Below are 26,924 nucleotides of genomic sequence, written 5' to 3'. Positions count from 1 at the left end.
GAGAAAACAAGCTTGGGGTCTGAGTGCCTGTGGGCCTGGGGCAACCTGTGCTGGGCCTGGTGGGTCAGAAAGTAGCCTGGACCACCTGGAGCACAGCTGGAGGAGAGGAAACAAACGCCAGAAGATTTGGCAGCTTGAACCTTTATTTTTAGTATTTTTTTTTAAAAAGCATCATTAGAAACTTTCGATACAGAAATAGTCCTAGCAAACCATTGAAGTTTTGTTGTTCAACGGGAATTTCACATCAGATCCACCAGGACACCAGACGGTCTGAGCCTGTAAGCCCCTCCCCCACCCCAAATCATGCGTGATACTCAGCAGGACAGGCAGTCGCCAAATCACCCGCCACTGGGGTCCATGTCCTGCCGCCAGAAGCCACAGTGGGCTCTGGGCGGCCAGATTGTCCAGGACCCCCATCCTCACCGCTTGGATCTGCAAGCACGGCCATACTGGCGGCCCCAGACTCCGAATCGAGTGTCTGCGGCCAACACCACCCCTGGAACTCCAGGTTCTGCATCCCTGTCCTTCCGGAACCCACAACCACCATCACCAGGGTCCTGGGAACGAGGCAGGCAGGTGGGCCCCGCAGCACCGAGTTCCCAGGCCCGTTGCCCCCACCCCACCTACTGCTTGGAGGAGAAGACCCATCGCTCCCTCAGGCTCTCGGCAGTCTGGGCTCCGAACACCCGGCTCTTTGATTAAAAACCCGTCCACAAGGTTAACGTGGGAAATCTGCACACGGCCTGTGATGATTGTCCAATCAAGGCTTAGCCTGGGAATCACCCGGGAAAAGAAACCTCCTAACACGCGATGTTAAAATAAATTACTCCCAGATAACATGATTCTTTGGGGGGGGGGGGGAGGAAGGGAAATGAAATGTCCTGAGGGGGGCCTCTGGTCATTGAGGACAGGGAACCCCAGTTTCTCCTCCTGGGGACAGAGGTGGGGTAGAGCTGGCTCCCTGGCACATTCCCAGCTTAACTAAGGAACCGACAGAACAAACCTGCCTTGCCTTGTCCACACCCGGGTCCAGTCTCTACAGCTGCAGCAGAAACCCGAGGCCTTGGTCCAGCAGAGACAAGGCGGGGGGCCCCTTTCCCAAAAAGCAGCCAGGCCAGGCAGGCAGCTGCTTTGCCAAAAGCCCACAATGACAGGAAGCCATTCACTTTTTCTAAAAACACAGGCCCCAGAGTGGGAAGCCACTGCTGCCACTCAGGAAAATAAGGATGAGGACCATCATTTGATTTGGCTCCATTTTACCAGTTAAAATGAGGCTCCTGTCTGCCCACCCGCCCCACGATGCCTGCCCCCGCACACACACCCCCTATCTGTGGGAACCGCCGCTCGTTGGTCTATATAAGCAGCCCCGGCTTCCAGGCATTTAATTTAAGCTCGGAGGCCCTGAGAAGGCAGGACAAGAAACCTGAGGGCCGAAGGGCCGGAGTGACTCCCTCTGCAGTACTGAGGGGCAGGAACTGGGTTGGGAAGAGTCCCTGGAGAGACCCTCTGCGCCAAGGACTGCCACAGCCTGGAGGGGAGAAAGAGAATGCTAAGCACGGGACCCACCCCAGCAAGATGCCAGGCCTGTCTCCTCCAAAAGCCGAAGGTGTAGAAGGGAATGGGATGAGACAGGACTGCTGCAGCAGGTTGGCATTGAGGAGGCAAAGCCGGAGCAGGACGAGGGGGACGTGGCCGTTAAAAGCAATATACATTATGTACAAATCTGGTTAATCAGTCCACACAGCTGGCATTGTCCTCGCCGGGCCCGGGCGCCTTGGCCGGGGTCAGGGGCACCAGAAGGGCAGGGCAGGGCAGGCTTGTCCAGCACCTTCTTGGCACTCAAGGGAAGAGGGGAGGGAAGTGCTGACGGTGCCTCCCGATACAAAAGACGTGGAGAGAATTCTTTAAATAACGGCACAAAACTGCGCCTGTCCCCCCCGGGCCCGGGCTGGGCCTGGAGCGGCCACAGTTCAGTCTCTGCCGCCACTGCGGCATTAGCAGCAGCGTTTCTTCCGTTTACTGTTCTTCGTGAGCTTCACCACGTCATTCTGTTGCTGCTGCTGCTGTTTGGCTAAATTGTCTTTCTTGGCTCGGAGGACCAACTCTGTGATGCAGTTGAACATCTGTGAGGAGGAAGGGAGCAGGGAGTGCCTCAGACTGAGCCAGGAGGCCCATGGGGGAGCACCCCCCCCAACAGCCAACACTTCCACTCCCCCCAGGCCTGCCCAGAGCTGTCAGGGTGCCACTGCTGCAGGAAGGTGCCCCCAAAAGGCAGGTTAGGAAATGCCTTTGAGCAGGGAGGCAGCATGGCAATGGGGAGGGGGAGGGGGAGAGACAGACCGCTGGCAGCTGTTTTGAGACTGATCTACGTTGTCCCAGCTTCTGGCAAACGAGTTTCCTTAGCTGAAGCCCCTGTGTCATCACGCTACCCCTCATAAATTTCTCTAAATAAAATGCTCTACTACTTAATTTTTTTTTTTGAGGTTGATGTTCAGAGGAAGTATATGGGATGCAGGGGATGAAACCTAGGTCAACTGCGTGCAAGGCAAGTGCCCTCCTCGCTGTACTATTCTAGCCCGTAAACTTAAGAAAGCAGGAGGCTGCAGAGAGCACCGGGAGGGTGCTTGACTTCACAGAGCCAATTCCAAAAGCTCCATTTGGCCCTCTGAGCCCCTCCAGGAGTGATCCCTGGGCAAAGTAAACCCTGAGCAACACTGGATTGACCTCAAATAAGTGGGAATAAGGGCCCTCTTGGCCTACTGGCTGTGCTCAGCACAGGCCCAGTTCAGGCCCCTGAGCAGTGGGTTGGAAGTGATCCTCCGGCACATAACCAAGCATAAAGCTGGAAGCAGCCCAACATCCAATCATAATGTCTTTTAGACACCGTGGGACTGAGTGGCCTCGAAGGCTGTTGGGACAGGAGCCAAACCCTGCCATGAGCCCTCAGCAGTTACCACGGGAGGCTGGAGAGGGTCCGGGCCACTCTCACCCAAGGTCTCACCTCTTCCACGTTGATGTTCTCCTTGGCACTGGTTTCGAACAACTGGATGCCCATCTGCCCGGCAAACTTGTAAGCATCTTCGGTCTCCACCACCTTCCGCTCGGGGTCGTCATTCTTGTTGCCCACTGCCGAGTGAGACGAAACTGAATCAGTCCCGCCTGCACTCCTACCCCACCCCTTGCCCCCTGCCCCTGGAGCTGGCCTCACCTAATATCCGGCACACGTCGTCGCAGTTCTGGTTGATCTCGTGCAGCCACCGCTTGACATTGACAAAGGACTCCGCGCTGGTGACGTCATACACCACGATGACACCGTGAGTCCCCCGATAGTACCTGTCAGGGTGAGGGTCCATCTAAGTGCAGCAGCCTCTTGATCAGGACTTGCCTGCTCAGCGGTCCACCCCCGATCCCCCATCCTTTCCCCACTGCACCCAGCCCCAAGTGGGCAACGAGGGGGCTCAGAGTCAGCCACTGGCTCGAAACTTCCTCAAGGCTCTTGCCTTTGCTTTTGGAAGAAGAGCAATTCTTTTCACTGAAAGACTGTATTCAGGGCCGGAGAGATAGCATGGAGTTAAGGCATTTGCCTTGCATGCAGAAGGACGGTGGTTTGAATCCCGGCATCCTATATGGTCCCCCCAGCCTGCCAGGAGTGATTTCTGAGTACAGAGCCAGGAATAACCCCTGAACACTGCCAGGTGTGATCCAAAAACCAAAAAGAAAAAAGAAAAAGATTGTATTCTCACTGTTTTGACTAAAAGGGGCAATAGTACCGCAACAATGGTGCTTGCCTTGCACATGGTTGACCCAGGTTCAATCCCCAGCACCACATATGAACCCTTGAGCCTTGCCAGAAGTAATCCCTGAATACCTCTGGGTGTGACCCAATAAAGAAACCAAAGAAGTTTCCCCAGGGTCAGAGAGATAGTACAGCGGCTAAGGTGTTTGCCTTGCCCTAGGTTCAATCCCTAGCACCACATAACAAATGTCCCCCTAAGAGCAATCCTTGAGTCAAACAGGTAAGACACTCGTGTGGTCAGAGCACTGCTGGGTGTGGCTACCTCACTAAACAAAACACAATCTCTAAGCACCAGCAGACTTACTCCTAACTCAAACAACAACAAAATGTTTTCACTCCTCAAGTGGTGTTCTGAGAAGAAACCAGAGCATGGAGTGCCCACCTGGTGGCATAGCTCGGCAGCTGGGCACTGCACTGGGCACCACACTAGTGTGCTGGGACCCTACAAGCACTGCACCAGGAGTATAAGAGCCTGTTGTTACACACACAGCATGATGGGGAGAAGGGAATGACGAGAACACCGAGGTTCTAGCGTGCTGGAGGCCCGGAGTTCCGCTCACCGCACGGTCCCGAGGGATCCCCAAGCTCCACTGGGAATGCTTCTCCTTCCCTCCACACGCACAAAATAAACCAGAGGCACCTGCACCAGAAGCACTGCCAAGACGGGTGGGCAGGCACCCTCTCACCTGCCCCTTAGGCTCCTCCACGTAGTGGCAGGCAGGCGGGAACTCTCTGGGCATGGGAGGGGGGCCAAGCCTGGGCTGCCATCATTCAGGCAGGCACGCCATGGCCTGAAGCCAGAGGGTGGGTAGGTCTTCATGGCACCAAGATGCCAATAGTCCTCTCCCAGGTCACATGAGTCCCTGGGGCCAGTGGCACAGACAGAGAAGGTCTAAAGGCATCACTGGCCCCCAGACCGTTGCACCAGAGCTGCCCCCTCCCAACACCACCTCTGGAAATAACCAGGGTAAAACTGCTGGACACACAGGAGGACAAAACCAGGATGGCAGCGAGGTAGCCCCAGCGGCTGGTGTGGAGGAGCCCAATTTGTCTCCCTCCTCAGTCTTCACCCCAGGGCCCCAGCCCCAGTCTGCAGTCAGGACGAGGAGGGCACACCCTGGTCCCTGCCCTCTATTGGCCACTCTGGGAGGGCGACTGTGTCACCAGTTCAGCCTAACATTCACTCCCTTGGGATGCGGAGGCTCCTGCCCTCCTGCACTAAGGACAAGGTCAAGGATGTCTCAGGTACGGTCCCCCCCTCGCCCCGGCACACAGCTCCCGCTGTCCCTGGGACTTCCAGGCCCACCGATGACTGAGCAAGGGCACCTCTGCCGAGAGCTCACGGGCGTGAAGGTCCCAGTGCCCATCACACTCCGAGCTCATAGTCACACACCACAGCGGTGCCCTGTAACCGGCTAGGCGACCATGCTGACACCTGCCTCTCCCTCAGCCTGCAGCACCGGACTATACGACTCACTACTGTCCTTCTGAGAGCCTGAAAAGCTGCAGTCTGGGTGCCATTCACGGTCCAGTGCCATGGACTAAGGCACTTCCCTTCCTCCAGCCACCAGACACAGACCGCCAAGCACCCAATCAAGGAGGTCATACATGCCAGTCCTTCCCTCTTTGCCAGTGTCCTCCAGAGTGGAGCCAGGGCCCCAGGGGTGAGGCGACCTTCAGCATCCCCAACAGGCAGGAAGGCAAGAGGCGCCAAGCCTAAGACCTAATGGTCACAGAGAAAGTGGATGGATGAAACCCTGAGTCACGAGCTTGGCCCATCTGTAGAACCCCAACCTACAACAAGGACTTAGTCTCACTCCAGCCTGTAGGCCTGGGCACCCCAAAACTCAGTTCCAAGCCCATGGCGCCTCCAAGCCCAGCAGACCCTCAGCTGAGAGAATGAGAAGGCTTGGGCCCTCCAAGGCAGCCTCTCTCCCACTCAGGCTCCAGCCCCCTAGCACCTCCAGACTCTCTGAGCCTCTCATGCTCCCCACCAAGCAAGACCCTGATGGTCCCGAGACAGCTGCCAGGCCTGAACTATCCCCCTAAGGGGAGCCTCCAGCCACTGGCCCTCGTCAGAGCCCCACCACTGACCAACTGCCAAGGCATCCCACACCCAGCCCCACCATGAACAGGGCACAGGACTCCCCAGAGGCTCCTGAGCCAGTGGAAATGACAAACAGTACGGGGGGGCCAGGGAGACACTGCAAAGAGCGGGTGCAGGAGCTCCAGGCTTGATTCCAACCCCACATCTCCCCTTAGCACTGCTAGGCGTGGCCCCAAACCCCAAAATAAACTCATTAGCAAATAACAAAAGGTCGAAAGGGTGGGTCAGAGCAATAGCACAGCGGGGGAGGATGCTGGCTGTGCATACCACTGACCCAGTTTGATCCCAGGCATCCTTCCTATATGGTCCCCCGAGCCCCAAATGAGAGCCAGGACTAAGTCCCAAGCAGTATTGGTTGTGTCCCCAGAATCTAATAAAGAAACAGATAAGCACCCTGGGCAACTGAAATGGAGTTCAGGCGACTTGCCCAAGGTCACCTAGTGGAACAGAAATAGGAATTCTGAAGAGCTGCCTTGAATGCCCCAGTCTCTCCTGGAACCGGGCTGACAACTGCCCCAGAGCCAGGAGGACCTGCACAGCCTCCCCCCCCCCCCCCCCCGGCTGTTGCAGCTTCAACACACGTCCCCGTTTGCAGGCGAGCCAAGGTGCTGCGACAGCAAGCCAGCAGGTCGCAAGCAAGCCGGCTCCTGAAGCGGCTGCACCCCGGTGACCATCCAGGACTCTCCAGAGATGCTTCTCCAAGAAACAGGGTAAGGGGCCAGAGGCCAGAGCAGCAGCGCAGAGGGAGGGCGTCTGCCTTGCATGTAAAACACCTGTTCAATCCCCAACACCCCATATGGTTTCCCGAGTCCCCATGGAGTGATCCCTGAGCACAGAACCCCAAGTAAGCCCTGCACATCGCTGGATGTGGCCCCAAAGCAAACAAGAAAAGATGTGAGGGGAAGCAATGTGAGGCAAACTTGCTCAGCAACTGCAGATGTCACCATTGACAGTCACCAGTCATGGCAGCGCAGGGTAGTGTCTCCCCTCCTCGAAGCCAGTAGCCCCACAACCTCATCTGAGAGGCACTGAAAGATTCTGGGGGAGAGGTGGCTACATGGCAGGAACAGTCAGCCCCCGTGCCAGGCCTCACCACAGGCCTCACTACTGGCCACACCCGGCCCAGCCCCACCCTCCTCTCAGTTCTCCAAGAGTAAGGACAGAGCAGATCCCACAGCCAGCAGGGGGTTCCGGATCCCTGGTTCAGAACCCCACCCACCCAACCCCAATTCAGGTCCATCGACTCACGTGGAGGTGATGGTGCGGAAGCGCTCCTGCCCCGCCGTGTCCCAGATCTGCAGCTTCACCTTCTCCCCGTTAATCTCCACGGTCCGGATCTTGAAATCCACTCCGATCGTGGTGATGTAGCTGCCTGCACACATACACAGAGACAAACACACAATTTAGCATGGCACCCAGCCCACAGTCAAGGGCCAAGGCCAGATAAACCAGGGTCCCTCAGCTACAACACATGGTCAAGGGGAGGGTGGATGGACACATAATTAGCAATAAAGGGGAGAGTCCTCATGCATGCATACTCACAAATATACACACAACATACATATGCACACATACACACACATATTCCCTGAGTGTCACACACACACACACACACACACACACACACACACACACACACACACACACACACACACACACACACGTATTCCCTGAGTCTGAAGGGCCTGAGAACAGTGGTGAATTTAGTATTCACTCAAGGTTCCTCTTTTCTATCCAGTCCCCAAATCTAAATGACCCATAAAATTAACTTCTTAACAAACAAGTTAAGACCTGCAGCTTGAAGGCCAAGGAGACACGGGGGAGCAGAAACAGCAATGGGGTGTGTGGGTGAGGGAGAGCTGGGGGATGGGGACAGCCAGGCAGTGGGGCCTCAGTATTCTCTGGGTCATTGCTGAGAGCTGGGGCTTGGGGGGGCTGGGAGGTGCCCAAGGGCTTCTATGAGGGGTGCGAGCTGCCCTGGAAGTGGCATCTAGGGCATCTGTGCAGAAGGGGGAGCAAGAACTCCATCCTGAAGGAGCCAATTCAGGTGTGGGAAAGCCTGACACAGAACCAGAGACACAAAACAGTGGAGGCAAGGCGCTTGCCCAACATGTGGCTGACCCAAACCTCCTCCAGGTGTGATCCCTGAGCACAGAGACAGAAATAAACCCTGAGCACCACTGCTAGATGTAACCCAAACACCCAAAGATAAAAGAAATGTTTTTAATTAAAAAGAAAAGAAAAAAGGGACCGGAGAGATAGCACAGTGGCATTTGCCTTGAAAGCAGCTGACCCAGGACCTAAGGTGGTTGGTTTGAATCCTGGTGTCCCATATGGTCCCCCGAGCCTGCCAGGAGCAGTATCAGAGCGTTGAGCCAGGAGGAACCCTGGGCGCTGGCGGATGTGGCCCAAAAAACAAAAAACAAAAAAACAAGGGGTGGGGGAGTCTGGCTCTACGAAACACTCATATTGCAGAACTAGTACAGCAGGTAGGGCACTTGCCTTGCACGCGGCTGACCTGGGTTCAATGCCCAGCACCCTATGTGGTCCCAGACAGAGCCTGCCGGGAAGGAGCCTTAAGCACAGAACCAGAGGAAGGCAGGCCTAAGCAGCATGGGGTGTGGCCCAAAAATCAAGAAAACAAAACAAAACAAAAAAGCCCCCACACAAGAAAGAACAAAAAAGGCCTCATCTTCCTGCTTTCTTTGGTGCTGGCCAAAGAACCAAGTTTCAGACACACAGGCAGAGCAGGAAGTGCCCTGTATGGAAGGTCAAAGTTCGAGGTGGGCGGACCTCAGCCAGAACCTCCACAGGAAGTCATTCTGGGCCTGGCTTAGAAGAGCAAGTTGGCTGTCAAAGGCTGGGTGAGGTGCACAGGCCACAGAAAGGCCACGCACAAAGCCGGGGGGGGGGGGGGGGGGGGGGGGTCCAGTCTCGTGGCAAGACAGCATCTGGCAGGCAGCTGGCACAGACAGGAACACCAAGGGCCCGGGTGGGCGGTGCTGAAGCAGGAGCGAGTCAAAACCCAAAGAACAGGGAGAGGAAACTGGAGCGAGGCCCAGAGCTCAGCTCCGAAAACCAGCGTTTCTCTCGCAGGCAGAACTGTCCCACCAGAGGCTCAGAGGTCAGTTTCGGTTGGGGACCCTGCTGACGTGCTGGCAATGCAGAAGCAGGACCTTACCATTGCCCTACAATGTGCAGGGCAGCTCCCCCGTCAAAGAGCTCCGGGCCCCAGGGCCACAGCAGGGTCGGGCCAACCCCACTGGACCTGTTGCTTCGGCAAGAAAAGGCAACTGGGCTGGAGAGATGGGACAGAGGGTGGGAAACCGGCCTTCCTGGTGCTGACTTGATGGCCACAAGGAGGGAAGAGGAGAGGGAGGGAGGGGGAAGAGGGCCTAGGCTTGCAGCTCTGTGGCTCTGGGTTCGTCTCCAACACATCCCACAAAATGGGGGTGGCAGCAACTGAGAAAGGCCAGACCCACCACAACTGAGCCTTGGTGAGAGGTCAGAGGCCGGGGTGGGCGGAAGGTTGCAGACAAGGCCAATGAGAGCCATGCAAAGAGGATAGGGGCAGACTATGGGGTGCGGGTACCCACAAAAGTGCCTTCAGGAGCCAAAAGCTGACAGGAAGGAAAGGCCAGACAGGAGGAGGAAGAGGAAGGTTCCTAGCTCAGACAGCAGCAGCAGCAGCACAAACCACGGGGCTATTCTCGGCAGTTCCCCATCCTGCACCCAGACAACTCGTCAGGGTCTCTCCCTGACCAGATGGCAGAGGAGCCGCACAGGGGACCCCGCTCCCTCTTCCCAATGCCACCACCTGTGGCAGCACAGGGTCATAGCCCCAGAGAGCAAGAGGGCAAAACCTACTTCCTAGGAGCCTTGTAATCACTTCCTGGTTGAGGCCAGTGCTACGACCACATTAGAGGAAATTCCCCTCACCACTCACAAGGCAGCCCTGTGCACATGACCTAGGGCTGACGCGCCTGCGGCAGGTGACGGGGGAGTCACGGAGCCAACATGAGCTGTGCCAGCTTCCTTCACCCACTGCCTCAGCACCGGGTGGACTAGGGCCCCCTTCGGCTCCTTCCTCCCCTGGGAGCAGCTGCCGTGAGTGCTGCTTCTGCGAAAGAAGCGTCGGCCAGAGTGATGGAAGACTCAGATGCATGGACCCCCAGGCCCCAGCAACTTCCCTTCTATACCCCAGCAACTTCCCTTCTATACCACAACTGACACACACACATGTCCCCAGAAATGCAGCACTGAGCCAGCACAGCACCTCTCCAGAACACTGCTAAGCAGTGATGTGCAGCCAGGCATGAGCCAGAAAATCCAGAGAAATGGGGCCTGTGTAGGGCCAGAGTGAATGCACAGTGGTAGGGCATATGCCTTGCACAATGTCAACCCAGGAAGGAACCATGTTTGATCCCTGGGATCCCTGAGCCTGCCAGGAACGATTTCTGAGCGCAGAGCCAGGAATAACCGCTGAGCGCCATTTGGTGTGGGGCCTGTGGCCTGATGTATGTGGGGGAGGGCTTGGCCTTCAAAGGGGCCTAAAGTACAGAGGAAGGAGGAGAGCAGTGTACAGCGCCCAAATCTGGCTTTCATTTTCTACTTTACTAAAATCTCCTGTGGGAAATTTCATGTTGGCATGTGCCAACTTGTGATTTTTTTTTTTAAAACAAACACTTAGTTGGGGCATGATAGGACACTGGGAGAGAATGAGCCTGCAAGAACATCTATTTGATGCAAGCCAGACTGAGACGGATGACAGGGACTTCTAGCCTCTGCTCGCTTCTGCTTCTCCCTTACCAGGAGATGGGAACGAGGCTGGGGCACTCACCTGAGAAAGTGTTGTCCGCAAAACGCAACAATAAACTGCTCTTGCCCACACCTGCAGGAAAGAGGCAGGAGATCAGATGAGGCACAGGGTCCCGCCCTCCAGCCTGGCCCTCCAGGGAACAGACAGCCAGACCCCAGCCCTAGACGCATTTCGGCAGAGCCCACCTCTCCTCAGTGCTGCCTCTCGTGTCTCCCCATCCAACCACACATCTAGACCATCTTTTTTTTTTTTTTGATTTTTGGGCCACACCCGGCGGTGCTCAGGGGTTACTCCTGGCTGTCTGCTCAGAAATAGCTCCTGGCAGGCACGGGGGATTCGAACCAACCACCTTTGGTCCTGGATCGACTGCTTGCAAGGCAAACGCCGTTGTGCTATCTCTCCAGGCCCCTAGACCATCTTTTTTAAATTTTTGTTTTGTTTTGTTTTTTGAGCCACACCCTGTGATGTTCAGGGGTTACTCCTGGCTTTGCACTCAGAAATCGCTCCTGGCTTGGTGGACCATATGGGACGCCAGGGGATCGAACTGCAGTCCATCCTAAGCTAGCGTCCACAAGGCAGACGCCTTACCACTTGCACCACCCCTTAAATTGCTCCAGACCCTTAAATTATTAATTAAATCATCAGAGTTAAAAAAAAAAAAAAAAAACTACTGAAGGGACCAGAGAGATAGCATGGAGGTAAAGTGTTTGTCTTTCATGCAGAAGGTCATTGGTTCGAATTCAGGCATCCCATCTGGTCCCCCGAGCCTGCCAGGAGCGATTTCTGAGCATAGAGCCAGGAGTAACCCCTGAGTGCTGCCGGGTGTGACCCAAAAACCAAAAACAAAACAAAAAAAAAAAATACTGAAACAAACAAACAAAAACTAGACCAGAGCCATAGGACAATGAGTGTACACAACTAACCCAGGTTCGATCCCCAGCATCTCATGTGGTACCCCGAGCCCACCAGGAGTAATTTCTGAGCACAGAGCCAGGAGGAACCTCTGAGCCCTGCAGGGAGTGGCTTAAAATCTAAACCCAAAGAAAACAAAACAATGACAGAGGTTGGAGCAACAGCACTGAGAGGAGGGCATTTCCTTGCATGTGGACAACCCAGGTTCAATCCTTAGCATCCCAGAGGAAAAACCCAAGAGCGCAGAGCAGGAGTAACCCCTGAGGACCACTGAGTGTGTCCCCACAAAAAAAAACATAATAATAATAAAATAACAAAAAAACAGTTGACAGTTGAGTGTCAGTCATACAATGTTCCAACACCCACCCTCCCTTCACCAGTGTTCCTTTCCCACCACCAGTTTCCCCAGTTAGTCTCCCCCATTGCGCCCCACTCCCATCCTGTCTCTATGTCAGACACCCCTTCCCTTTCTTCCTTTCAGACACCATGGTTTACAATACTGTTCCTGAAGGGTGGTATCACATGTCACTTTACTTCCTTTCAATTGCCACTTCTGGTACAGATCATTTCCAACTATCTGTCCTAATGGTTCCTTCTCTGTCCTAACTGCACTTCCCAACCATCATTTCTAGAGTTTTGGGTTTGTTTCTTAAGTATCCCACAGATGAGTGGGATTACACTGTGTCTGTACCTCTTCCCTGAGACTCATTTCAATCAGCATGATATTCCCCATGTCTACCCAGATATAAGCAAATTTCATGACTTCGTTTTCGCTAGCAGCTAGATAGTATCTGGGTAGATGTACCACAGTTTCCTTATCCACTGTTCTGTTTCCGAGACCATCCCCAGACCAGCACTCGGCCTCCGATCTCTGGCCTTCTCCTTCTTCCACGCAACTTCCATACTCTCTGGAGGAGGGCTGGGCCCAGACTCAAGCCCACGCGTGCTGAAGGCTGACCCAAAAACCAGAGGGAGATCTAGTGGTGTTTGTATGTGGGGGTGTTATGGCAAGTAAGTGAACGGGGAAACCAAGGAGGTTTAAACTAATGGGCCCATGAGGCCAGAGCGATAGCACAGCAGGCAGGCTGTCTGCCTTGCACAAGGCAGACCTGGGTTCAAGCCCTGGCATCCCATATAGTCCCCTGAGCCTGCCAGAAATCATTTCTGAGTGCAGAGCCACACAAACAGTCCCTGAGCACCTCCAGATGTGACCCCAAAACAAACAAAACCCTAATGGTTCTGGACAACCACTCAGCACACGCAGAACCTGACAGTCTGAGCCTGAAATCATCCAGGAGACGTCAGGGCCCTTCCTCAGGTGAGGAGGAACAGACCAGGCAACAGAAGTCACTTCCCCGGATGACCTCACTGTGCTGGCTCGGTGGGGAGCAGGTGTCCTCCTCACCCCCACCGGCCCTGCTCGCACCCTCCCAGGGCCAGACCATCTCGCTCACCACAGCACCATCAGGTACATTTGTTCTGAGAGGAGGCTGAATCCCAAGGAGCTCGGCTTCCCTTCCCCTCTGCAGAAATGCAGCCTTGTGGCGGGCACACCTGCCCAGGCTCTCCTGTCCCACCCCAACCCCAAGGACAGCTGAGTCAAGTGGTCAGAGGAGGAAAGAATTCGTCTTCCATGGAAAGCGCAGAGTATGGTAGGCGCTTTGGCGACACTTCCACAGTTCCAACTGCATGTGTTAAGGGAGGAAAGGGAGGTCCAACCAGTGTTCTCCGGGGCTACTCCTGGCTCTGTGGCAATCTCTGGGCTTGGGGGACATGCAGAGCTGAAGGAGCCCAGGCCTACTGCACAAAGCTTATGCTCAGCTCTCTGAATTCTCTCTGAAATCCCAACTGCACCTCCTGTATGGGGGCACACCCAGTGGTGCTTGGGGGACTGTGCAGTGTCAGACACGGAATCCAGAGCCTCACACATGTAAGGCAAGAACTATCGTACCCCACCACTAAGTTGCTCCAAACCCCTCAAAGATAGCTCTGAAGGGCAGGAGAGATAACACAGTGGTAGGGCATTTGCCTTGCAAGTAGCCAACCCAGGATCAACAGTGGCTTGAATCCCGGCATCCCATATGGTCCCCCGTGCCTGCCAAGAGTGATTTCTAAGCACAGAGCCAGGAGTAACCCCTGAGAACCACCGGGTATGGTCCAAAATCAAAGACAGCTCTGAAAAGGAGGCACCAAGGGTCAAGTGACTGTATAGTGAGAAGGGCGCCTGCCTGGGACACAGATGGCCGGGTTCGACCCCAGCAACATTTATGATCCCCCAAACCCTGGCAGGAGTGATTCCTGAGTAAGAGCCAGGAGGAAGTCCTGAATACTACCAGAGGTGGCCCAAAAAACGAAACAGTTGAAGTACCAAGAAGCTATTGGGGCTAGGGGTGTAGTTCCGTAGGGCCTCAAAATTCCTGGTACCACCAAAACCAAAACCAAGACCAACAAAAATCCAAAAGTCTAGTAGATAGTACAGTACATAAGGTGTTCGCCTTGTACATGGCCAACCCAGGTTTGATTTCTGATGCCTTACTGCCTCATTTCCACATCATAGCCAGGTATGGCCCAAAACACACACACACACACACACACACACACACACACACACACACACTCTGCCTCCTTTTCACATCATAGCCAGGTATGGCCCAACACACACACACACACACCAGCAGCAGCAGCAGAGAGAGAGAGAGAGAGAGAGAGAGAGAGAGAGAGAGAGAGAAGAGAAGAGAAGAGAGAGAAAGAGAGAAGAGAGAGAGAGAGAGAGAGAAGAGAGAGAGAGAGAGAGAGAGAGAGAGAGAGAGAGAGAGAGAGAGAGAGAGAGAGACAGCGGCGACAGCAAGGAGTTGTCTAGGGCTTGCAGGAAGTGCAGAGAGAACTGGGCTCCCGTTGTCTGCTCCAGGCCCTAAAGCTCTTTCCAACACACTGACTGCCTGGGAGTGTTTCAGGAAGTGGAGGACAGAGACTGAAAGCAGCTCCCAGATGCCTCGGGGACTGGCTGCTGCTTCGATACTACCAAATCAGGCGTGAGGCCGCCTTCCTGCATGGTCTCTGAGGGCCACCAAAGATACATCGCCATCAGTGCATGTGCCTGTCTTTGGAGAGGAGCTAAGAGGATTTGACCCGCCCATTCCCACTGCACTCCACCACTGACTAACCCTGGGTGGCCTTTCCCAGCTGTCCTCACTGACCTCTGGTGGGGACTCCCGTGCATGCGTGCCTAGTCTGTAAAGGGGGCCAGAATCTGCTCCGTGGTGTGGCTCTGGGTCTTCCCCTCACCGGCAGGCTGGGGGTGTGGTCTGGACAGACCAGTCCTGTCCTGTCCCCATGCTACCTGCTGCTTAGGCCCTGGGCCGGCTGCACACTAGCTCCCAGCCACTTCCTCATTGCTGTCTTCCTGATGAACTAAGGAGCGCCCAGCGCTGGGCCCAGTCCCTCATCCCTCACCCTGCTCTGCCCAGGGCCAACACCCAACGCGCACCCTGCAGGCTCCTTGGCTTCCTCCTGGAGCCTGGTGGGTGTGCTGACTAAGGCAAACGCTAGAGTTGGGGACACAGGCTGTGAGTTCCTCGGGAAGGAGGACTCACAGGCACACACGGTCTGTCACCTGGGCCTGTCATCCGGCAGGCACCACTGAAACAGCTGAATGAACTGGTGACTGAGCCCCAGCCAACCTGGCAGACGAATAAGCAGCACTAACACCAGCCAACAGACCCATTTCTGAAGTTTGGGGAAGCCACAGAATCTTTTCTGCTTTTTTGGTCACTGAGTTTTACCTAACTGCCCTGGATCTAGGGGTGCCTGGCGTGTGAAGCAGTGAGCAGCAGGACCCCTCTCTTCACCCCTGTACTCTTTCCTCTGCACAGCTGCTGGAAACTACTAGGCCACTCAGTCATACTGCTCCAGGCCTGCTGTCGATTTCCGCCATTGCTTTTCACTTTGAAAGGCAAAAGAAAACACCACCACCACTAACACCACCACTCCCCCCCACCCCAGGAGACGTGCCTCTTCTCCCTCAAAGCAGCAACAGAAACGGCATCTCCAAAATATACTGGCGAAGGCCTCCTTGGCCACTCCACCACCCTTCACAGCCCAGCATGGGTCTCCCGCAGGAAGTGAAAGGCACCAATCTGCCCTGACCACAGCCCACGGCCACGACCAGGAGGTTTGAGATCCAGCCACCCCGCCATCTTTCCCTTTCCCTAAGAGAAGCTCAGGCCCAGCAGCCCGGTGCCTTCTGGCAGGACACAGATTTACCCTGACTCATTCGCAGATTTGTTTTCCTGCAAGCCTGCCACCACTCCGGGCATCACTGTCCTCCTCCCCACAGCAGCCCCTGCCCAGTGACCCCCCCATCTTGGCCATACAGATTCTCAGGTCCTCAAGCCACTTCCACAGAAAGTCCCTGCCTGTTCGCTTTCCATGCGGGAGGCTTGGTTTCATCTTCAACACTGCATAACCCCCCCCCCAGACCACTCCCAGAAGTGACCCCTGAGCATCAAGCCAAGAGGAGACTTAGAGAACTGCTGGGTTTGACCCAAACCCACCCTGCTCACTCCTAAAAAGTCTGTCCCTGTTTCAGGCCAGCTCCTCCTAGGGTCCCCCTTCAGGACTTCTCTTTGCTTCAATTCTAAAATAGTCCAGACTGGGACCAGAGTGATAGTACAAGGGGGAGGGCATTTGCCTAGCATGCAGCACATACGGATTTGATCCCTGGAATCCCACAACACTGCCAGGAATGATGCCTTAGCACAGAACCAGGAACCAGGAATTAAGCCCTGAGTGCCACCAGATGCTCAAAACAAACAAACAAAAAAAATAAACTGTTGTAGACCCTCAGGTCTTGGGAGTCAAGTCGTTCCATTTTAATCCTGTCTCACCAACTAGTTCACTGTATAATCTCAGACAAGCTACTTCCTCACTCTGAGCCACAGTTTACTCACGAGTCAGCAGAGGATTTACCCAGAACTGAGGGCCCCTGGGACCTCCAATTCCAGACGAGAGAAAGAATGGTGATCCCTGTGGATCTGATGAAACAGGATTATAAGCCAGGAAAAATACCAGAAGAACATCAGAGGGGACAGGAGAGAGTGCAAGCCCTGCGTACAGATGGCTCCGGTTCAGTCCGCAGGACCACGTATGTTCCTCCAACAACCCCCGCCTGGAGCGCGAGAGCCCTGAGCACTGACTCAGGAGTAAGCCCAGAGCATTGCAGGAGGCCCGGACACGCCCCCTCACCATAAAAAGCAAAGCCCAAGAGAAAGTGTAGAACCCTAGGCAAGAAGATGAGCTGCAAGAGCTGAAGGGATTTATTCCAGAAGTACGTGCAATGTGGCCGAGTGGGAAGAAGAACTCGGGATTTCGGAAGAAATGAACACTTGCAGGGGACCCAACAGTTTGCCAGGTCTGGCACCAGCTGCTCACATAGAGCGTTCACGTGCAGTGACTCCCCATTTCCCCTCAGACAAATCCATCGACCTCTGAGCCCTCCTTTCTTTATCTGACAAACCATACGAGGGTGTCTGGGACAAGACTAGATAACCCCGCAGGCAGCATCCAGACACCCACTTCTTGGCTCTGCTGCCAAAGCCTGGCTGGAGGATCCAGGAGGACCATCTTTCCGTCTCCCCATCTCCTCGGCTATCAGCCATGAGCCTTCCCTGTCAGGAAAACCTCTGCCTCCCCAGCCTTGGTCTCAGTTTCCCTCCACAAGGGAGGCAGAATTCGAGGACTCCAGAGTCTGATCTAGGGCCCAGGCCACCTAAACATTGGTCCCAGGAGTTTTCCCGCACACCTGGCCACTGAGGGGGAAACATCGCAAAGTGTGGGCCGGGCGGTGGCGCTAAAGGTAAGGTGCCTGCCTTGCCTGCGCTAACCTTGGACGGACCGTGGTTCGATCCCCCGGTGTCCCATATGGTCCCCCAAGCCAGGAGCAACTTCTGAGCACATAGCCAGGAGTAACCCCTGAGCGTTACTGGGTGTGGCCCAAAAACCAAAAAAAAAAAAAAAAAAACATCGCAAAGTGCAGTTCGAGATCAGGGGCCGGACACAGGAGCACAGCCACAAGCTACAGTTTCTTCCCGAGTTGGTGTTTTTCATTTCTGGATCATCCAGGCACAAGACCAGGGAGATTATTAGTACAGGACTTAAGGCACTTATTTTGCACACAGCCGACAAAGGTTTGATCCTCCCAACACTGCACACGGTTCCCCTCCAGCCCCGCCAAGAGTGATCTGTGAGCACAGAGCCAGGAGTAAGCCCAGAGCCTCGCAGGGTGTGGCCAAAAACCAAAACCAAAAATATTAAAAAACACAGGTCCTAGATATCGTGCGGAGGATTAAAGAAAGACTGGTGACCACAGTGGGTTGACTTTAAAAAAAAGAGAGAGAGCAGTAACAGTGGTAAGGTGTTTGCCTTGCATGCGGACAACCTAGGTTCGATTCCCGGCATCCCATATTGTATGGTCCTACGGTGTGTGACTATGGCTGAGCATAGAGCCAAGAGCAAGCCCCGAGCACGGCTGGTTGTGGCCCCCAAATGGGAAAACACAGAGAATGCCATCCCGGCGCCGGTGCCTCCAGACCAAGGAGCACTGTGGTCGGGGTCCTGGCTGGCTGTGTCCCCCCTTCCAGCTTCTCCTACCTGAATCTCCCTCCGCCTCTCTTCCGCTCCCAAGTCAGCCCCTAACTTTTCCCTCGCTCCCCACCAGGAACCACAGAAACCTCAGCCATCCTTCAACTGATCCAAACCGCCAACCACATCCCAGCCAGCCCAGCCCGGCGCGTCAGGGAGATCAAAAACCCACCCAGCTCCGAGCCCTCCCAAACAAACCCCTGACCGCTTTGGGGTCCTCCAAACTGATGAGGGGCCTCACCAGGCCCCCCCACCCCAGTCCACGCTCCGGGTCTAACCTGTGTGTGTGTGTGTGTGTGAGCAGGTGCGCTCCCTTCCCGGCTAGGAACCCCGAAACCTCTACGAACCCTTTAGCCACCCCACACAAGGTGGGTGAGGGGTGGGTGGCGGTGCCTACACTCCACTTGGGAGACCTCCAGGACCCCCAGGGCCTTGCCTGCTTCATTCTGGATGGGGAAGGAAGATGGTGCGGTGCAGACACCAATATCAGGTGGGCCGGGGGTGCAGGGATGAGAGGGTCCCCGTGTGAACAACCAGGCGGGGTCCCTCCCGGGCATCGTCTTGGGGGAAGCTGTCGGTGGGAAAAGGCGGGTGGGGCTGCGGGGAAGCCCACCCCACTGCCGATCCTCGGGCGACGGCAGGGCAGGGCAGGGCAAGGCAGAGCCCCCAGAGTCGGCTTGGTGGGTGGGTCAGGGGGGCCCTATCCACACGCACGCTGCTGCTTCCGGGGCTCGCTCCCTCCTTCCGCGTGCGCGGGCCAAGGGTCGCACTGGCGGGTCCCGCGTCCCCCGGGGGCGGGGGGGGAGGACGGCGGCCGGCGAGGGCCAAACTTGCGCAAGGTCACGGCGCGCGCGAACGGGCGGCCGGGCCGTGCTGGGGGACTCGAACCCGGGGCCGGGCGGGTGGGGCGCGTCGGGCGCGCCGGGCCTCACCGCTGTCGCCGATGATGAGCAGCTTGAAGAGGTGGTCGTAGTCCCGGGCCATGGCGGGCGGGTCGGGGCCGGGGCCGGGGCCGGGGCCGGGGCCGGGGCCGGGGTCGGGGCCGGGGTCGGGGTCGGGGTCGGGCTGGCCTCCTCGCGCTCCGTCGCTCCGGCCCGGACGGCTGCGCCGGCAGCGGCCGATCCCCTCGCTTCGCTTCCTTTCCCTTCTCTTCCCTTCGGGAACAAACAGCCGGAACTGACAGGAACGCCGCCCGCCCGCCCGCCCGACCGCCCTGCGCCGCCTCCTCCTCCTCCTCCTCAGTCTCCTCAGCCGCCGCCGCCGCCGCCGCCGCCGCCTCAGGCCCGCCCGCCCCGCCCCAAAAGTGCGCAGGCGCCGCGCAGGCCACGCCCCCGGCCCGCCACTGCGCAGGCGCCGCGCCTGCGCACTCGGGAAAGCCCGGGCCGCGCCCGCCCCGACCCGCCCACTAGCGGCGCCCCTCACGCGCCTGCGCAGTGCCGGCGGCGGCCGCCTTGTCATCGCCGCCCTCTTGAGGAAGTCTATCCGGCGGTTGTCGAGCCGGATCGCTGCGGGGAGCGAGTGGAGGCCGGAGGAACCCCGAAGAGCCTGGGGCGCCTCATGATTCGCTCCTCCATCCGCGAGGGGCGACCCCTCTCGACCTGCGTGCGGTGCACGGACGCGGCCGCCTGCCCGGGAGTGAGCGAGCGAGCGAACGTGCATGCAAGCGGGCTGGGCTGGGACGGGACGGGACGGGACGGGACGAGCCGGCGGGAACGAGAACGAGGCTGAGGCCAAAACGAGGCTGAATCAGAACGAGGCTCGACCCAGAACGAGGCTGGCCCCGGGGCCGCTGTTTGCCGCTGGGTCCGGTCTGAACCTCTCGGAGGAAACCTAGATGGGGTCTCGTTCTTGTTCTTGTTTTTTTTTGGGGGGGGGCACGCCTTGAGGCGCTCAGATAGCTCCTGGCAGGTTCGGGGTGGACCCTCGCCTCCCTCACGGGATGCCTGGGATCGAACCCGGGTCCTTCCCGTGCGGGGCGAACGCCCGCCCCACCCCGCCGTGCTGGCTGGCGCTCCAGGTCTGGCCTCCTTTTTTGGCTTTCTTTCTGTTGTTTGTTTTTGTTTGTGGGGGGCTTGCCTGATGCTCCCCGGTTTTGCTGGAGGATCTGGATCGCCCCCCCCATTGAAGCTGCCCAGGGGAACCAATGAACTGGGCCTCCTCCCCCCCCCAAATCTGCAGATTGAGTTTTGGGAAAAGGGTTCAGGCTACTACAACCACTGCTTGGAGTTTCTTCCCACGGCAGAGATTGTACGGGGGGTGGGGGGCGGGGGGGAGGTTCCCCCTCCCCCCTTAAGGTATCTGGGGAACTCTGCTCTGGTCCCTCCTCCTGTCCCAGAGCTTCAGATTTTTTTCATTACGATCCATCCCGTTGTGATCAGTTGCCTGTTTCTGGATGTTTCTACTTGTTTTTGTCAAACTTGCTTTGAAATTTGTTTTAGGGTCACACCTGGCTGTATTCAAAGAGATTACTCCTGGCTCTGCACTCAAAGCCACGGGCTCGAGGGAAGATTAGGGATCAAACTTAGGTCATCTGTGTGTGCTAGGCAAGCGCTCTACCAGCTTCTATCACTCCACTCCCACTTCCTTTAGTCCTGAGTTTATTTAAAAAAAAGAGGGACCTGAGCGATAGCTTGGAGATTGGGCGTTTGCCTTGCATACAGAAGAACGGGTGGTTCGAGTCCCGGCGTCCCATATGGTTCCCAAGCCTGCCAAGAGTAACCCCTGAGCGCTGCTAGGTGTGACCCCAACCCCCCCCCCCCAAAAAGAAAAAAAGTAATGCAAATGATTTTGGGAATCCAGAAAGAGAGAGCACAGGTAGGGTGTTTGCCTCGTCTGTGGCCCGGGTTTGATCCCCATCATTCCACATCTTAAGCACTGCCAGGAGTGATTTCTGAGTTCAGAGCCAGGAGTAACCCCTGAGCACCTCCAGGTATTATATTATGGCCCAAAGCACAACAAAAAGCAATGCACATACTTTTTTTTTTGGTTTTTCGGGCTACACCCGTTTGATGCTCAGGGGTTACTCCTGGCTAAGTGCTCAGAAATTGCCCCTGGCTTGGGGGGGGGGCCATGTGGGACGCCAGGGGATCAAACCATGGTCCTTCCTTGGCTAGCGCTTGCAAGGCAGACACCTTACCTCTCGAGCCACCTCGCCGGCCCCATAATGCACATATTTTAAAGGGGATGAGGGAAGAGACCACACAGCTTACCAAAAAGACCAAGATGCCATTTTCCCTTCAGAGTCATTTCGATGTTTTAGAGGAGAGTGTGTAAAGGAGGCATCATAGATGTAGCATAAGTGCTCTGCCACAATTTCTCTTCCTCTTTTTGGATACCTTTAAAATGCTTCTTAAAATATCGAAGTAAATAAATCTTTGTGTGCAAACAATGTGTGTTGCCTTTCCTCTCTAACAGTATAGTAGACACTTTTATCACTTAGCAGCTGCACTGGATTGTAGGCCATCATATGCTTATACTATAATTTAAGCGCTGTTGTTGATAGGCATTTGTGTTTATAATTAGGTATTATAGTATTGCAGGAAAGATTTCTTGAATAGCACGTGGAATGTCTGACTCAAGCTCTGAGCAGTTTTTCCAGGAATGGAGAATCAGCGCGGTGGAGCCAGAAGAACATGGACTCTGAGGGGACTCGCCAGGGGAGGGGCAGCTCCTGGATGGTTGGAAAACCTCCCTTTTGAGTGTGGCTGGGAAAGGGGCGGAGGGCAGGCAGGAGGAAGATCATGAACAACCCTGCTAAGTAAAGATTCAGGAGTAACCCTCACTTAACTGGTGAGTCTCCTTACAAAAAATATAATTTGGGTGCCGGAGTGATAGTACAGCAGGTAGGGCATTTGCCCTGCACACCACTGACCTGGATTCAATCCCTGGCATCCCATATGATCCCCCAACACTGCCAGGAATAAATCCTGAGTATGGAACCAGGAGTCAGCCGTGAGCATTGGCAGGTAATGCCCAAAGAACAAATGCACCCCCACCCCCCAAAATATACTTTTTTCATTTTGGGGCCACACCCAGTGGTGCTCAAGGTTTACTCTGTGGACCATATGGGCCAAGGACCAAACCCAAGTTGGCCACATACAAGGCAACTGCCACGCTTTTGTGTTTGTTTGGAGGCCACACTTGGAGATGTTCAGGGCTCTCTCCTGTTAAAGACTTGGGATCATATGGGATGTTGGGAGTCAAATGTGGGTGAGCCATGTGCAAGGCCATACCTGCCGTCCTATCTCTGGTCCCTGATTTTAGAAAGCTGTCCAAACATGCAATCTAGATCTGAGAGAGAGAGATCATGCAGAATGACAAGAGATTTCATCATAAATATTTCATAATTTTAGGCACTGGAATTCAGAGAGCCTTAAGTGATTGGTGTATTTAGACAGTCGCTGTCACAGCTTGTTTAAATTGTTAATTTGGGCTTTTGGGGAGAATTCCCTACAGGCCGGGACATGTGCCTGCACCCCAACGGGAAACAGCGTGTGTTTCCTCTGGAAATATTCTACGTTTCTTCAAACTGCTATGTCATAGATTATAGATTAAATAAAACACATACTCTGGGTTCACATTTTACATACAAATCCATCTATGCACCTGCGGATCAGAAATGAATATTGTCGTTTGGCCTATGATAGTTCCATAGTTCCACAGTTGCATGGTTCTGTCTGGCCGTATAATGAACATATAATGGACCACTGGGCCTGGAGCAAGACTGCAGTGGTGAAGGCGTTTGCCTTGCACATGACCAGCCCATACGAGGTCCCTTGGGCCACGACAGGAGACAGGAGTGATACCTGAGCAGAGCCAGGACTAAGACCTGAAAACTGCCAGGTTTTCTTTTTTGGTTTTGGTTTTTGGGCCACACCCAGCGACGCTCACGGGTTACTCTTGGCTGTGTGCTCAGAAATCACTCCTGGCAATATGGGACGCCAGTGAGGGGAATGAACCTCGATCCTTCCTAGGCTAGCGCACGCAAAGCAGACTCCTTATGCCCTGAGCCACTGTTCGGCCCCCCCATTTATTGCCAGGTTTTCTTGAGCACCAAACATGTTTTGTGTGTGAACTTGTCAATTATTAACAGCATCTGTGATGCCATGAGTAATCTAGAGAAGTATGCAGATAGAACAGTTTTAGGGCACCCCAGTAAAGAACAGAAGCATCCAGCATTTCAGATCTGCTGCATGGAGAACCATGCAGTGTTCGAGAGACCATATGGGATGTTGGGCATCGAACGGGGCCTTCCCCATGCCTGATAAGCACCCTTCCTGCTGAATTGAGGACTCCAGCCCCAGGCATGGAGATTTTTCTCCCCTGCTCTGACCCTTCACTCTTCTGCAGGTCTTCACACATGCCTTCCTATGCTGCTTGCTGGTTGGGAGGGTGGGGGTCACTGACACACATATCACTGTGGTGTTAACGCCCTCGGCCACAGGATTTGTCAAGGTTTGCACACGTCATGTTTCCTGCCTGTGATGCTTAGATATTTTTACCCTGTTTGGGAGCCACACTTGGTGCTCAGGGCTAATCCTGTGTCTGCACTTAGGGGATGCTCCTGGTGAGTCTGGAGTCCAAATGAAGTGCCTGAGATCACATCCGGTCAGATGTGTGCCAGGCAAGTGCTGTCCCTGCTAGATTACTGCTCTAGCCCGAGTGATTGGAAAGGTTTCGGTTTTGCTTTTTGAGTTTGGGGGCCACGCCTAGCTCCGAGCTCCAAGGGTAGCTCCCTAAGGCTCTTGAGGGATCATGCAGTTCTGGGAATTGAGCCCAGGATTCCCACAGGGCTGTTTGAGCTATTTCCCCGACCCTGGCACCCCTTTCTGTCAACCTAACCTGCTGCTGTACAGCCAGGGTGCTTGTGCAGGGATCCTAGACAGGAACAGCTAGTCCCAAATAGCAGATCTGCAGGCAGGATGCCAACAATTGGGTTTGGGTTTATCTCCGTGATGCCACGAATGGAAGACGCCCTCACTCAAGCGAGACCAGTCGGGACCACACGCTTGCTGGCCGGTGCTCTGGGCTGAGCACAATTTCTCCAGCTGCTGCCAACTTGCTGGCTTAATCTGAAGCACCGTTCGTCCACCTTCTGCTTCTACAGACCAGCAGTTAGAATGACGGCAGTATACTGGCGGTTTTCCACCTTTCTACACCCAAGGACAGATGGTTGGAAACCCTCAGTCTGATACCTACTGTTCATGTATCAAAATCTTCCTCATCACATCTCTCTGCCCTGGTCTGGTTACCTTGGTTGTCTCCTTCAGTGTGGTGGTTTTTTGTTTGTTTTCAGTTTACTTGACATGTAAGTGCTGTGAAAGCAAGGGCTACTCCTTGCCAACTCTCCAGCTCTCCTAGATCAGAGCTGGGCAAAAGAGGAAGCCCTCAATTACTGCCGAAGGAAGTAAACGTCTCAAGTTTCATCTGCCCAAAGGAACCGTGCAGGCAGAGATAAATGCACCAGTAACACCGGCAAAGGGTGTGTCTGTGTGTAAAGAAGTTTGGAGTGGGGCTGGAAATATAGCACAGCCATAGGGCAAGATCACTTGTCTTGCATGTGACCAACCTGGGAGGGACTCAGCATCCCATATGGAATCCTGAACATGCCAGGGGCAATTTCGAAGCGCAGAGCCAATAGTAGCCCCTGAGCACTACCTAGTGTGGCCCAAAAAACAATAAATCAAGTTAAAAAAATGTTTGGAGCACAGGCAAGATGGTGCAGGGGTAAGCCCTAAACACAGTCGGGTGTGCACCGAATACCCCCACCCTCCCTCAAAGAAAGTTGGCGGTGAAGGAGGAGGGAAATAAAACAGGCGGGATGAGAGCTGTGGGGCTGCATTTGAAGCCAGCGGCAAGCAGTTACAATCAAGCCAGCATCGAAGGTCAGCTCAGGGACGCTCTGCAGATGCACTTGAGCCAAAGAAAACTGGCGAGTGAGTGAGGTGTGGTTCAGGGAAGGGGAAGACCACAGGGACCCCGAGAGCCAGACTACTGATAAGTCACTGAGCAAGGGAAAAGGTGGGGGCACAATTAGAAGGGGCACATAAGAACCAGCAGGGACTGATCAGGTGGGGGACTGGCTCTGAGGAGCTGAGGTGGAGCACGCTTCCACATGCCAGTTAAGAAGGGGCGGGATTAAGGAAAGGGCCCAAGCTTTGCCACAAGCTGCTTTGCAGCAGGCCTGCCCTGAGCTCCTAGAGCAGGGGTCTTAAACTCAATTTACCTGGGGGCCACAGGAGGCAAAGTCGGGGTGAGGCAGGGCTGCATACGGGATTTCGCTTACCGAATATTCGCAATAAAAAATCTCATTAGTAAGAAAAAAAAATCGCATTAAACATTTGCATACCCCAAACGGAACTGCTCGGGGTATGCAGATGTTTAATGCGATTTTATTCTTACTAATGCGATTTTTATTGCGATTATTCGGTAAGCGAATAATCGCGAATACTGCGATATTTGAAGGCCGGCCTCGGGCCACAAAATGTTGTACGGAGGGCCGCAAACGGCCCGTGGGCCACGAGTTTGAGACCCCTGTCCTAGAGCCAGGGAACATGAAACTTGACTGTGGGGCCTTCTTGGTATGCCCTGGGCACTGCAGCAAGGTAGGCACTTGATGTCTGCTGCCACCCAGGGGACAGTGAGGATTAGAAAGGGCCTTAGAAACAGCCCTGCTACCTACAGTCCAGTGAGTCTGCTCTGTGGGACGTAGGGCAGCATAGCCCTATCACTGGAACTCGGCCTCCCCTCCTCCCTGCAAACCTTGCCAGAGATCTGTTTTAGGATCAGTGGGGGAACGGTGGTGTCTGAGGACCCCAGAGGGTCCCTGCATTCTTATGAAGGTGTCAACCAGTCAAGCATTTTCCTACTAAGGAACTGTTTGCTTCTTTCTTGCTTATGAGCATGCAGTTTGCCAGAGCCAAGGTGACTCGAGCTATCAAACTAGATTTCGGGGCAGAGAATCCAGACAGTGAGGCTTGCAAAGATGTAAGACAATGCCACTCCTCACTTACTGATGCTAGTGCATAATGGATTTATTTTTAAATAAGCCAATAAAACGTCTAAAGCTGATAAGCTTTTTTTGTTTGTTTGTTTTTTTGGGGGGTCACACCTGGTGGTGCTCAGAGGTCATTCCTGGCTCTACGTTCAGAAATCGGTCCTAGAAGGCTCAGGGGACCATATGGGATGCCGGGGATTGAACCCACGTCTGTCCTGGGTCAGCCTCGTACAAGGCAAAGGCTCTGCCATTGTGCTACTACTCCAGCCCCTATTGATCAGTTTTGATCTGTAAAATAGCAAGTATTGGTAGATACACAACACAGGTGAGGAAGATAACACAGGACCCCACAAGATCCTCAGCACTGTACGACCCCCCAAACACCAGGGATTGTTGCCCTGGAGACCGACCCTCACAGCTGGCAGTGGAGCTGGTGGGCCTTTGAGCTCAAGGGAAGGAGCTGATGGTCCATAGCACCCAAGAGCCCAGCTGACTCACACCCTCGAACCATCTTACCTGCTTGGCCACAGAACCCCAGATTTTTCTGGGCACTCTTTGGGAAACCCCTGCCTCAAAAACAAACAAACAAACAAACAAAAAAAAAACATATGCAAGAGTTCTTTGAAATCCTCAAAGTATAAAGAGGCGCTAGGGG

General features: G+C 54.9%; 1 protein-coding gene across 1 annotated transcript; it reads right to left on the bottom strand.

Annotated features, from left to right (window-relative positions):
- Nucleotides 1–125: 125 nt before the first annotated feature.
- RAB35 (RAB35, member RAS oncogene family) lies at nucleotides 126–19,315 on the bottom strand. The gene is made up of 6 exons (XM_049788870.1): nucleotides 19,206–19,315; nucleotides 10,744–10,794; nucleotides 7,152–7,275; nucleotides 3,209–3,333; nucleotides 3,002–3,126; nucleotides 126–2,123 (listed from the first exon to the last, which is right to left on the bottom strand). The coding sequence occupies exons 1-6, from the start codon at nucleotides 19,255–19,257 to the stop codon at nucleotides 1,995–1,997; spliced, it is 606 nt and encodes a 201-aa protein (XP_049644827.1). The 5' UTR covers nucleotides 19,258–19,315; the 3' UTR covers nucleotides 126–1,994.
- Nucleotides 19,316–26,924: the final 7,609 nt, after the last annotated feature.

This window comes from Suncus etruscus, chromosome 15 (assembly GCF_024139225.1).
Source record: "Suncus etruscus isolate mSunEtr1 chromosome 15, mSunEtr1.pri.cur, whole genome shotgun sequence".
NCBI classification, from domain to species: domain Eukaryota; kingdom Metazoa; phylum Chordata; class Mammalia; order Eulipotyphla; family Soricidae; genus Suncus; species Suncus etruscus.
This window is presented reverse-complemented; position numbering and strand designations above follow the sequence as displayed.